This window comes from Nuphar pumila, chromosome 2 (assembly GCF_984573655.1).
Source record: "Nuphar pumila chromosome 2, dmNupPumi1.hap1.1, whole genome shotgun sequence".
Classification (NCBI taxonomy): Eukaryota; Viridiplantae; Streptophyta; class Magnoliopsida; order Nymphaeales; family Nymphaeaceae; genus Nuphar; species Nuphar pumila.
The window spans coordinates 140648133-140662505 of NC_143250.1; the positions used below are offsets into that span (position 1 = coordinate 140648133).

Consider the following 14373-nt stretch of genomic DNA (forward strand, 5'->3'; position numbering starts at 1 on the left):
ATAAAAGTTGATTGTCATTTTTGAATTCTAATTATCTATTTTATTTGCCATACAGGAACCATATTTGCTTATGGCGTTACTAGTAGTGGAAAGACCCATACCATGCATGTAAGTTACATTCATTTCTCAAGGATGACAGCCTTGCTTATTAAATAAATTGCTTACTCTTTTTCATTTCTAGAGAATATTGCTTAAAGTTGATAGATGTATATGGAAGACTGGCTAGAAACTTAATCTGCTTCAAATATGATTTAGAAGCCTTGAGATTCAAAATTTTGCTTAAATGGGTTCAAATTTAGAAAAATAGAAACATAAAGTTTAAAACATTAAGGGAAATGGATATGCTTTTGATTGAGATTAAAACAAATTTCCATGGTCTTAAATGGATGTTGATGTGTTTGTCAACATTTGTGGTTATTTTTTCTTAATTAAATAATAAATGACACTTCATATCAACAATAAGTACTAGAGTGATACTTTATTTTGGCCAACGTTATAAAAAACTTGACTCACCTAAAAGGTATGCCTTACCTTGAGATGTGGTATTGAGGTGCAAAGGCCCTAACTCACTCACCTCATGGGCCTTGAAGCACACATTTCATAATAAGGGTTGATTAATAAGGTTAAGAGCCCGAACTTGATCAAAATAAGAAACATTTCAATATGTGATTTTTTTGGTGTGTGTGGGGGGGGGGGGTAACTTTTGGTATCGATATGCATTCAGTCAGAGAAATCGTGCAATGAAAAGAGGAAGACAAGAGAGATAAGGTTGCAACTCCTCACGTCCCAAAGATGGGAATCATGGGCCTCTCTGTGACTTTTATATTATATTACATGACAAGTTACAAATCTGCCCTCATGAGATAAAATGCAATGAAAGAAAAATTAAGGGCATAATGGAAACAAGAACAAATGATAAGAACAGCAAATAATATACATATCATGGAGCTGGATTTGGATCCAGATCCAAACCCTAGTCATGTCTCAACAACCTCCCTCAAGTTGTACATGGTCACTATCATGAACAACTTGCCCTTTAAAAACCAGAATCTTTGTTTGGTGAGTCCTTTTGCAAAAAGATCAACAATTTGATTTTTTGTCCCAACATATCTAGCTTCTGTTTCATGATCCTCAATTTTTTGTCTGATGAAGTGTTGATCTATCTCAATGTTTTTTGTTCTTTCATGCTGAACTGGAGATGATAGGAAAGGATATGAATGCTTTGAACCTCACCGAGGACATGGCGTTGGATAGAAATGATTGGAGGAAAAGGATTCATGTGGAAGACCCAAAATGAATTTCTTTTTTGGTTCATATCGCTGACCCCAATTGTTTTGGGATGAAGGCGTAGTTGTTGTTGTTGTTGTATGCTGAACTGGATTCAATGAAATTTTGATAGTACTTTGATTGTCACAAAACAAAATAGATGTAATTCTTTCACCCAACTTAGCTAGAAGATATTTAATCCACGCTACTTATGAAGTTGCATCTGCCCATAGAGCGATACTCAACCTTTGCAGCTGCCATAGAGCGATACCCAGCCTCTAATGCTAGATCTCACCACTGCCTTCCGTTTTCTATTGCTCCATGATACCAAATTTCTTCCTACAAACACAATATCCGGACATTGATCTTCTTTCGTCTGGTCTGCTGCCTAGTTAGCATTAGAAAAGGCTATAACCATCAATACATCTTTATTTTGTTCTCTTTTCTTGTACACTAATCCATCTCCAATGGTTTCTTTTAGACACCATAAGAGTCTTTTAATTGCCTCCATGTGACCTTTTTTAGTCTCATGCATATCAGGTCTGGTGAATGTCAAGTACTAAAACATGCTCACTATTTGGATGGATCGTCATATAGGTCTCCATCATTGACACTCAATCTCTTATGAATTTGGACTGGGAGTGGCTGATGGTTTATACTCTTTCATCCCAGTTTTATTCAATAGGTCTAAAGTATATTTATGTTGAGTCATGACTAACTCTTCTGCCTTTCTATCAACTTCCACTCCTAGGAAATACTTAGCCTTCCGAGATCCTTCATCTGGAATCTTTTGTTCAAGAGAATATTAATTTGTTCAATATGGGTTTCACAACTATCGATGCTAATTATATCATCCACATATATGAGTAATAGAATGATATGATCCTTACCTCTATATATGAACAATGAGTGATCCAATGCTGATCTTTCAAAACCATGCCTATTGATTTCATTTGAGAAGCTTTCAAACCACGAACACTATGCTTGCTTCAACCCATATATCGCGCTTTAGTTTACAAACATACTTTTCAAGATCTTTTTTTGCCAAAACCTTTAGGGTGCTCTATACACACTTCTTCTTTAAGACCTTCATGAAGGAAGACATGCTTCACGTCGAGTTGATTTAACGACCAACCATGATCTAATGCCAAAGACATGGTAATTTTGATAATTCCCATTTTAACTATGAGTCTAAAGGTTTCTTCATAATCCAGGCCATATTTTTGAGTGAATCCTTTTGCTACCAACCTCGCTTTATACCTTTCTATACTCCCATCTGGTTTGTATTTAATTTTGTACACCCACTTCGATTCAACAACATTTGTCTTTTAGCCTTTTAACTATTTCATATGTTTTACACTCATTTGAGGCTTTCAACTCTTCATTCATGGCTTCTATCCATCTCATTTTCTTGCATTTTTTCACACAATTTCTTGGCTCTTCATGTTTCTCTATCTTTGCCATAAATATTTGATGTTCTACACTTAAATTTTCATAACTTACCTATCAAACAATAGGATGACTGTAACACCCTAAAAAATTTAACCTTAATTATAGTTCAAATATTGAAATTTCGAGACCATTTTTTTTATAAGTATAAGTAAATCAGATCTTATAATACAGAAACAATTTTTAAAAACGGTTAAGACTTTGGGCGCGGTTACACTAAAGATAACAATCAAATCAAAATGTGCGGGATATACACATTTCAAACCACGTACAATATAAGACTGAAATATGAAAAGTTCTAATTTCATTTCAAATCAGAGTATGAAAACAATACTTCTGTCTCTACATGATCAAGTACTTAAAACGAAAAGATCATGAATACCAAGATCACAAGGTAAGAGTGGACCCTTGAGGATGCAACTCGATCAACCCTTCGCTCCAACTACTCATCATACTTTACCTGCATTACGTGTTATCCATAAAACGGGGTCAGACTCGCTAAAGTCTGGTAAAACAAACCAAACTCAAACTTAAAGAAAACATATCAAGCATTTAAAGGCAAAGATATATTATTCATCCATCGTCAAGTGATAGACAAGGGAACAACGTCCTATGAGTCATTCATTTCAAGCATTTGAACATAAAGCATTTAAAAGCATTTCATCACTTATTCTATTCAGCCTTAAGTCACGTAATAAAGTATAATCTATATGCATTTAAGTCATACAAGTCATCACACAAATATATATATATATATATACATTATATATATATATATATATATATATATATATATATATATATATATATATATATGCATCTAAGACATTCAGATCATTGCATCATTTTCATATGCATTCATAATTCTTATAAACAATAAGTCAAATCACATTTGACAATTCCAACGTGAAACACACGCACATACCTTATAAGTAATTTAGTTAGATATTCATGATACACATCAATCATGATACATAGGTGTGATATATTTACTTAGACAATCATAATGCAATCAAACTATGTAGGCGTGATGTATCATTCACCTAATAAATCAAGACTAATCATTTGTAGGCGTGATGTGTCATTCACCTATACGCTAACATAAGTGTCACAATTATAACCTCATATCAAGATCTAAAATTAATAAGGATCTGATTATCATATCTGAGTTTAGTATATAATCATGCTATAATAGAAAAGCCAAATTTATAGATTCATAACTGACTATCTCAATCAACTTAGAAGATCATCACAATTCATCATAACATTTCATTTATTTATAATAAAGATTTACAAAATCCACGTCGGATCACCTGGTTTGGGAAATGTAGAACTTCACAAGGAGTTACCGCTCTAGACGGATGGTCTGTCTGGTCTTGGACAATGCACTTTCTCACAGGAATATACCGTCTTCGCGGGCTACCTGCTCTTGGACAATGCACTTCTTCACAGAGACTTACCGCTCTAGCCGGATTACCTGATCTGGTCATGCACACCATCACAGAGAATCCTTTGAGAACAGTTCCTCAACGGGTACCATATCCAGTGAAAACTATTGTGGTACATGCATCAATACAATTGACCACTCTCAGGATCGATAGCCATCAACACGAGCATAAGTATGTATACAATAAAAGCATCACACCATACATCACTTCATATGGTATTAAAATTATAAAATCACAAATTTAACTAATAAGGCTTCATGAACCAAAGTTCAATATTGAACTTAAACATTTATCGCATGCATTCATAATTTCATTTCACGTGGCATTTAAATCATATCATACATAAGCATATTATCCTACACATCATATCATCGCCACAAAGAACATTGTACTTCGTAAATTGAACCTCGAAGCATGCGTAAACAAAACATGAGTTCTATGCATGCATACATGAACATGCACATTTCATAATACGAAGCAATTAAACCTCAACATACATAACTCCTTCGTAGTTCGAGATTTGCACACACGATAAAAGTCATATGCATTTTTCATCACATGAAATTATATATCACCTTAGATATAATTGTGTAAGGGTTGGTCAAAATCTCACTGACCATCCTATCGTACATCATACACATATATTTCTCAAGCAAATAAGACATACAAGTTCAAAAAAATTTATAACATTCACATGCTTTCTTCTATACAAGAATAAATGAGTCCATCATATGACAAAACAATATATATAACATTCACAATATGCATCAAATACGACTTATACATATCCATAGTAGTTATATGTGCACCATGTATCAAATTCATACAAACACACAAAACAACATAGTATGCGCAAACCAAAGTATGATGACACACATTGTGTACACATTATGCATTCATAAGTGCACAGGCATTCAAACCCACACACAAATGTACCTACAGTAAACACACTCCATATTCTGCTAACTACAATCATGACAAGCTTGATCTCCGAACTACAATCACAAGAGTCCTAGATATCCACAACTAAGTGAAGTGTGTGAACATAACTTGTATTTGCAATTCATTTAGATATTCAGTGCAACATCATGCTTACACAATTAGTGCCTAAACATGCTCTCTAAAGGTATTTTACCTTAATAATGTGAAGAACAATGAATCGAAACTCAAAAGACCGAGGAGTTTCGAAGTCCGCAAAGACCGCTACCCAAGCAATATAACGAACCCTTCGTGTGCGATCACAAATGGCAAAAACTCAAAAAATGCCAATTATAACAAGATTAGCCAAAAATAGCAAATTACATTATAAATCATTACCAAGAGCCAAAAAACACATAAATACACTCCAATAATTTACAAACTCCATAAAAAATCTATTCAAATATAATATATATATATATATGTATATAAATAGTGATTTATAGCTCAAAATAGTTCTATAAATGCAAATTATACCCTGATTGGCTTGAATGAACAAATGAATATGTAATAAATAAATAAATGAAATTCAAAAGTTAGAAACACATTTCTAATTTGGAGATAAAAAAATGAATCCTTTATTTATTAATAATCCTTAAAAATTATGGTTTTTACAATAACAATTGGAGGTAATATGCCCACGTTTTTCACAAATTTGACAGTTGACATTTTGTCCCCGACCTCCATTAGACTGATTTGGACTAGGGAGTAAGCCAACTCCCTTGTTATTAAAGTTATTCCTGCCTTGACCACATCTGAGTGTCGAATTAGCAACAAGGAGGACTTCTTGTTGAGAATTCTGATCTTCCTTTTTGCTGGAGATATTAAATGTGGACTCAAATTCTAGAAGATTGGTTCTTAGCTGATAAAAAGTATCCTTTTTCTCACGCCCAATATAATTTCCTATGAAAAGATTGTATTTGTCACCCAAACCATGAAGAGTTTGAGTTATCACATCATCTTCTGGGAGAGCACTTCCAATAGTAGCTAGCTGGTCAGCAATATGCTTTACTTTGTCTAGGAAGTCCACAATACTGCCACTTCCTCTCTTCAAGGAACCAAATTCTGACTTGAGATAATAAATCTTTGGAAGAGAAATCTATTCATACCATTTATGCAAAAGCCCCCATAACTCATATGCTGTCACACCACCTGTAGGAGTATGAAGAAGCACCTGCTTGGACAAGGTCGCCATGATGAATGCTACAATAGACTGATCATTCTTGAACCATGGAGAATACGCTGGATTTTTGACAAGAATCATCACATCTTCTACTTCCCCTTTGTCTTTTTCTTCAGTAACTCCTTGTGATTTAGACACAAACTCCGGCAGGGCTGGTTTAGATCCATCAAGATGACCCATAAGATCAAGATTGCATATGAAGGGAATGATTTGCTTCTTCCACGTGATGAGATAGGAGCAGACAAATTCATGATTGAAGATTTTTTTTTATAACAGAGATGAATAGAATGAATGAAGGGCCAAAAAGTATAAACTAAACAAGGAACAACAAGCAAATTAGATTTAGAAAGTGCCTGTCAAAATCGTTGACATACCCTTTTTTTTTGAGGTATATAGAACTTTTAGCAGAAAGGCAATGGTGATGATAATAATGGTGGTGGTGATGATGATTGTGGCAATGGTGAATAAGTGGTAGTAGTAGTGATGATGGTGGTGGTGATGGTGATGGTGGAGAAGTGGTGGTAGTGATGGGGATGATGGGGGTGGAATGGAAGAAAATAAGTAGTTATCTTAATTTTTTTAAACATCTAGCTAGTCATTTATTTTTCAGACGAAAGGGTAAAATTGTTCCAAAAAAAATCACCAAATCAAACTTTGGTTATATAATTTTACAAATGTCGCAGCCATTTTTGGAAATACGCAATATTTCGCAGCCACACTGATAATTTCCTGTTTTATATTTTTTTTCCTTCTCATTTTGTGCTTTGGGCTAGAGGCTGTTGTTGATGTAAGCATTTTATCCTGTGAAATTCTTAAAACCACTACATTAACGAGTAGTGAACAAACCAAACGCCCCCAAAAAAAATCAAGAGCAAGTTAATTAAGGTAAAAATAAGAAAATAAATGGATATGATAACACATCATCCTTGCAAGAGTCATTGTATAGATTAGCCAAGTGGTTCAATCTATGCCTCCCAATCTAGACTAGGTCTTGTCTTGACCACATCCCTATCCTATTGGGTGATGAATCCCTGAATTACTCAATGCACAATTGCTGGTGTGCAGACGATTTCTTTAAATATCCCCTTATTCTTTTTTTTATGTCATCAAACAAGTGGCAGGCACCACTTACAGATAAGGGACCGATTCTTCTGCATATTTGCCCATAGAGCTAAGATTAAGGTTCCAAAATATGATCCTGTGTACCTCTTCCTACCCATCATTTGAAAAATCGTGCATGACCTATTACAAACTGGGTATATGCTTGAAGAGACCAACTTGAGGGAAGGTTGACCTGACCGCGCATCCTTTGAGAAGAGAACTTGTTTCATCTGCCATGTCCCATTTTTAGTTTAGTTCTTCACAGAAAATCCTCTAAACAACTCAACCATCCCATGCATATGCCTGAAGCTGATTGCCAGTTCTTACAATCACCCTTGTTTTGCAAGAAGGTTTTTTATACTATATTTTGCTTTTAAGATAAGAGACCACGACTTACATTCTTTAAGGAATAGCTACCACCACTTCATGATGAATGCTTTAATCTTGATGTTTAACCCTTGAATGCCAAGTCCCTTACTTTTTGTTGGCTTGGTGAGTTGAGACCAAGATATCAGATGCAATTCCCTTGAGCATTTGCTTCCGTTTTAGTGAAAGTTGGAAAAAGCTTATTAATTCTCTTCTCCACTTCAATTTTGGACTATGAGGTTAATGTCTAATTAAATATGTTTGGAAAATTAAGCAGAAGCATATGCAAAGAGCGAGAATAACAAATGAATGTGTTCTTGCTTGTTATGAATAATGTAAAATTGATAAAGATTCATTTAAGTTGAAAGAGGAATGTCTAATATGCTTTGAGACATGACATGATTAATGCACTGTGGGAAAGAAAATATGGTCTTGCTTGCAAAAAATGCCAGTCATGATAGTGCTTGTAGCTACAACAATGCAACATAAGCTGCAAGCTGCATGATGATCACATTGAAGACCTTGTTAAATGGGTTTGAGAGGTGATGCTTAAAGCAAACATCATGTAGAAAGTGTAGATTCATATATAGCTTGTACCTATCTTTCTTTCCAAGATCCAATACACTATCTAGGCATTCTTTGTTGAGCAAGTCAAAGGGGAATATGTAGAACTTATTATAGATGAAATTGCAAATGAGGAAGAGATTAAAGATTAGGGAGAACCACGGTTTCTTCATTCTTTACATTAATTCACGACCAGGGAATATCCACTTGTGTATTGGGCTGTTGGAAACATATCTGGTACAGAAATTTCTATTTGCATTGTTTGACGTGCAAAATTGGTGTGATATTGTGCAAGCCACCAGTTGTATTTTAGCTGTGGCTAATTTATCTATTAAAGCAAGTAGTAATTCTCTCTACTTATTATTATAGTACAGTTGTCAAGTGGTTTACTTGGATTTTAAAATTGAAACAATGAATTCCGTATATGGAGAGTTTTTCCACAATTAAGATTTATGTTCATATTCTTTTCTTTAGCAAGCCACCCTTACCTAAATTGATCCATATGCTAGGTTATAATTTGACCGTACTGGGAAATCTGACATCTTTTAACTTGTTTAATTATTTTTATAATTAAATTCATTAAATTTTTTTATTAATTTCTTTGAAGCTCTTTTTAAGATCATTACTCATTTGCCAAATTGGTTTGCAACAGTGCCTTACCTCTCCTTTTGAACCCTCTTTAATTTGCTGGAAGAGAGATTAACACCACTCCATCCAGGATTTGAGCTTGGCTAAGAACCTTACTCTAAGAAAAGAATAAATCATGAACTTGAATGATGGAAACCTGAAATGAGCTATCCAAGATCCAAATTGGGAAAGGAGAAAAACATCTTGGGAGTATGGCTAGGAAGGATTAGAGGATGGGATAATTTCTAAAAGCATATAGCTTATAGGGGGAAGTTCTTTCTCTCTCTCTCTCTCATCTATATTCCTTATGAAAAACATTCTCTAACTTTGCATCCCCAATTGTCTCTCATTTATTGTTGTTTCTTCTTTAAAATGAAGTGATTACCTCCCAGAAGAAAACAAGGATACATAAACTTAGCAACAAGTAACCTTAATGGATCTTAGGTCTGAACTCTACAAAAGATTTAATCTAAACTCCTATTGATCATTTATGTGTAGCTTAAATTTTGTTCAATGGCATCTTGTCACCTTTTGCATCTTCTTGAGAAAAGAACCGTTAATGTTTGATGCCTCTAGGTGTGTGCTCTCTCTCTCTCAGCTTCTTGCTGAGAATTTTTTTTTTCCTGAAGCAATTAGAAACTATAATTATATCTTCTGGCTAACAAAGAAGTCCTTATTTTTGCAAAAATATGTAGGGGGAGCAAAAATCTCCAGGAATCATTCCGTTGGCCATAAAGGATGTCTTCAGCATTATACAAGAGGTAATCATAGTTTTGAGTATGTGACAATTGTTTAACGTTATTGCAATGTTTTAAATATGATCTTATTTTTCTTGTTTCATAGACACCTAGTCGGGAGTTTCTGCTCCGAGTTTCATATTTGGAAATATACAATGAGGTTAGTGTAATTACATCTACTTTTTCCTATGTTGATTAGATTTATGAAATAATCACCATATGATACTTCTTTTTCTTTTAGGCACACATCCATACATGTATTTCTGTTTGAAAATCAGGGAAGGAGAAAGGAGAAGAAGAGGGCTGCAACAAATCAATCTCCACCCTCTCATCATGGGTTGTGGGTTATAATAAAATAAAGTTACATGACCAATAATGCCCCTAAAGCTATTGTACAAAGCAATTTACATAAGAAGGGAAAAACAGGAAACAATAATAATACACAAGGGACATTACATTATAAACATAATTGACGTCAGTCTGGACCTAGATTTGGATCTGAATTCAGACCCGAAACATCACGTCCCAATAACCTCCTTCAAGTTGTGCTTGGTGAGCACCGTGCACAACTTGCTTTTCAAGTACCAAAATCTTTGTTTGCTTAACCTCTTTTTAAACATATCAACCACTTGATCTTGAGTCCCAACAAACTTAGTCACAATCTCCCCACTTTCTATTTTGCTTATGATGAAATGCTGATCTATTTCAATATATTTGGTTCTTCCGTGCTGAAATGGATTAAGTAAGATCTTAATCGCTCTTTGATTATCACAAAACAATATTGAACTTGGCATCTGTTGGTTTAGATCGGACAACAAATACATAATCCAGATTATCTCTGATGAAGTTTCCTCCATTGACCGATATTCGGCCTCAGTACTGGAACAAGCCATTGCCTTTTGCTTCTTACTTCCCTATGAGACTAGATTTTTTTCCATTAAAATCTCAATACCCAGAGATCGATCTTCTTTCATGTAGGTCCCCCGCCCAGTCCGCACCCGAAAAGGCCATCACTGTTAACATGCTCTCACCACTATCCTTCTTTTGATAACACAGTCTATCTCCAAGAGTGCCTTTTAGATATCTAAGGATCCTTTTAACTGCTTCAACAAGACTAGTGCGTGGGCAATGCATGAATTGTGAAACTTGATTCACTGCATATACAACATCAAGGCGAGTAAAGGTGAGATATTAGAGCATACCCACAATGCTTCTATACCTCGTAGGATCATCATAAATCTCTCCATCACATCCAAGTTTCTGCTGCATTACACTTGGAGTCAATAATGGCTTACAATCCTTCATCCCAACCTTGTTGAGCAAATCAATTGTATACTTATGTTGAGTGTACACCAACTCATCTTTTCTCCTATCGACTTCCACACCCAAGAAATACTTGAGATCTCCTAAGTCCATTTTAAATCTTCGACTCAACACCTCCTTGATCTCATTAATATGCTCTTCAAAGTCCCTTGCAACTATGATATCATCAGCATAAGTAACACTGTTATCCAGTCTTAACTTTTATAAATGAAAAGCGAGTAATCTAGATGAGATCTTCGGAAGCCATGTTTTTGAGTTTCATGAGAGACAATCTGGATGCTTGTTTTAGCTCATATATGGTCGTGTTTAGCTTACACACATAACTGGTTGGGTCCTTTTCACTATATCTTTGTGATTGTTCCATGTGCACTTCTTCTTTAAGGTTTCCATGTAAAAAAGTATTTTTGACATCTAGTTGTCTCAAGAACCAACCGTGATCCATGACTAAGGAGAGAATAACTCTGATATCCTCATTTTTACCACCAGACTAAAGGTTTCTTCATAATCCAATCCATGTTCTTGATTAAACTCCTTTGCAATCAGCCTTGCTTCTTTCTATGCCGCCATTTAGTTTGTATTTGATTTTGAATACCCACTTGGATCCAACCACGTTCTTTCCTGTAGGCCTCTTGACAACATCCCATGTCTTGCATTCATTCAATGCTTGCATCTCTTCATTCATGGCTTTAATCCATTTGTTGGATTTTGAGGCTTGATTGTAGCACCAGGGTTCTTGTTTTGAGATAGGTGGAAAAAATGCTTGATGCTCAACACTAAAACTTTCATAGGTCACCCACTGATCAATGGGATGTCAGACCCTTCTGGATCTTCTTGTTGTTTGGATATTTTGATAATCCTGCAATTCAACGGTTCCTTGTTCCAAATCATTTTCCGGTGTATTTTTGTTCATGCGACTGTATACAATACCTTTGAACTTCCCATCTACTTAATCTATTCTAGTGATTTGTTGTCTCATAACAACCTTCTCTACTATACTGTTTCCTTAATTGGCATGCTCATTGTCAACTTCATTGTATTCTGCAGCCGTCTCCATGTGAAACAAACTATCATTCAACTAAGGCTGATAAGTTAATTTGGCTGGGATTGTACACTTTGGAACTTGTCTTTTGAACCAAAATTCAGTTCATAAAAAGCGTTTCTCAAAATACGAATACACTTGTTCTCAACATCATAACATCTATACCCTTTGTAATCATCAACATATCCAAGAAACTTCAAATATATGTTTTTCTGTCAAACTTAGTTCTCAAAGATGAATCAATATGAACATAACAAGTGCAACCGTACTCCTTTAGACAATCATAATCAGGATGCTGCCCAAACAACTCATAATACAATGATTTATCCTAGGGCACTTTCATTGGCAGCATGTTAATTATATGAACCATTGTATGAAAGGCTTCCGTCCAGAGAAACAAAGGGACACGTCCTTCATGCATCATAGCAAAAGCACTCTCTTCTATGTGCCTGCGTTTCTCTCGGCAAACCAATTTTGCTGAGGTGTCCGGGGACAAGACACTCTCTGATTGACTCCATTTTCTTGAAGATATTCAATAAAGTCATTTGACGAGTACTCTGCATTGGACTGCCTTCCTTTTTACTCTTTTGTTTCTCTATGAAAGGCTCTATAAATAGAGTCTCTTTGTAAAGTGTATCAATGCTTTGAGAAGCATATTTGTGAAGTTATAAAAACACTTATTTTTATATTGTGCTTTTGTGTGGATTGTGATTTTGTGTATCTCTTTAATGAGATTGTAATCGGTCCATTAGAGACCTTGTGTTTGTGCACTCGTGTAGCCCCTTGTTGGCATTGTGATTGTGCACATTTTGTTTCATTTCAACTGTCCCCTTTTCTTTTCAAGATAATAACTAAGGGCTTCATTTTGAATGTATAGAAGGCTTGGCGGGGTGCCTTAAAGGACTAGGGGTTCTGGGCATTCCACTAGTAATAAATATACAATTTGCAGATGATTGTTTGATGGTTGGAGAAGCTATGACCCAACGAATGTGGAGGATTTGGTTGCTAATAAATCTCTACTAATCGTCATCAGACCTTAGAGTGAATGAGAGCAAATACCTACTAGTATTTAATGTAGAGAAATGTTGTAAAAAGTGTATTGTAAGGTAGAAAGGTCAAAGACAGCAATCTATTATATCATGTCATATCACATCACAATCAGGCATCCAACATTGCTTGACCCGAGTTCTGCTGTATCGGGTGCTGCACCTGCACATGTCACACTACATCGGCCATTTAGAGGTGTCCCTGTTACATAGCAGTTCCATTGCTGTCCACATATTTAATTGTAATAGACTCTATTTCACATCACAGTCAGGCTTCAACCAAGGATATGGGTACCAATCAGACTATAGTACTAAAAGCAGTTCTCGTCTCACAAGTTACGGTCTGACAGTGAATCTTCACAATCATTGGAATTTGGTTTTGAACAGACTTTTCTTATAGTGATAGTACATTTGATTATGGCTTAGTTAAACAAGGAATAGAAATGCCTGACCATGCACACCAATGGGCGATAATAATCAATGAACCCAAAAAATTTTCTCTTAATTCATGATAAAGATTGTGAATGATGCGTTAAAGTGAATAGTGCCCAAGAGGATGCCCTTCAATTGACTGTCAACTTCCATTTCCTCTTTCCTCAAAAACATAAACCGTATTTAGGGTTTTGTTGGGTTTGAAACCGTATTGCTATAAGATTGCTGCATGCATCTATTTATGGATTGTCAGAATAACCTGAAAGCATTAAAAGAGATTATTTCTTTTGGCATAAACAAGTCCATGTTGAAGATGTCCTTTATATATCTACTGATTGTTATTGCTTCAAATTTCAAAAATATCTTTCCCTTGGTTTTGTGCATATAGTACACTATTGGGTTTAGGGCATAAATAACATTGACGCCAGTAAAGGTTAAAGCATTAGAGAGCACCTAGTGTACTTCCATACTTGTTAATATTTGAAATAGTTTTTCCATAGGTGTCTCCCTCTACTGGACATACATTTGTGGCAGTCACTATCGATATTGGGTTCAAGAACCAACATACCCATCACTGAATAAGTCAAGGTGGTGTTTGTGCTGACCTGGAATTTTCCCTCTTCACCTCTCACCCTCCCCTCCAATCGACTTCAATGGCATGCACAATGAATTAATTTTGTTTCACTTAATTCTTTCTATTTGATATGTGGCATGCACAATGAATTAATTTTGTTTCGCTTAAATCTTTCTATTGAACATGCACTTTTTGTCTCAGTAGTGAAGATGAAATTACTACCCATGTGTTTCATGTGAA

At 35.2% G+C, this 14373-nt stretch overlaps 1 protein-coding gene across 2 annotated transcripts in view; it reads left to right on the forward strand.

Annotated features, from left to right (window-relative positions):
- The window catches only part of LOC149847345 (P-loop containing nucleoside triphosphate hydrolases superfamily protein), an 83779-nt gene that overhangs the window by 15661 nt on the left and 53745 nt on the right, over window positions 1-14373 (forward strand). For both annotated transcript variants that reach the window (XM_089996950.1, XM_089996951.1), the window contains exons 4-6: window positions 56-108; window positions 9678-9743; window positions 9826-9879. In XM_089996950.1, coding sequence (XP_089853076.1) covers window positions 56-108; window positions 9678-9743; window positions 9826-9879 — 173 coding nt within the window. The remainder of the gene's footprint in view (window positions 1-55; window positions 109-9677; window positions 9744-9825; window positions 9880-14373) is intronic.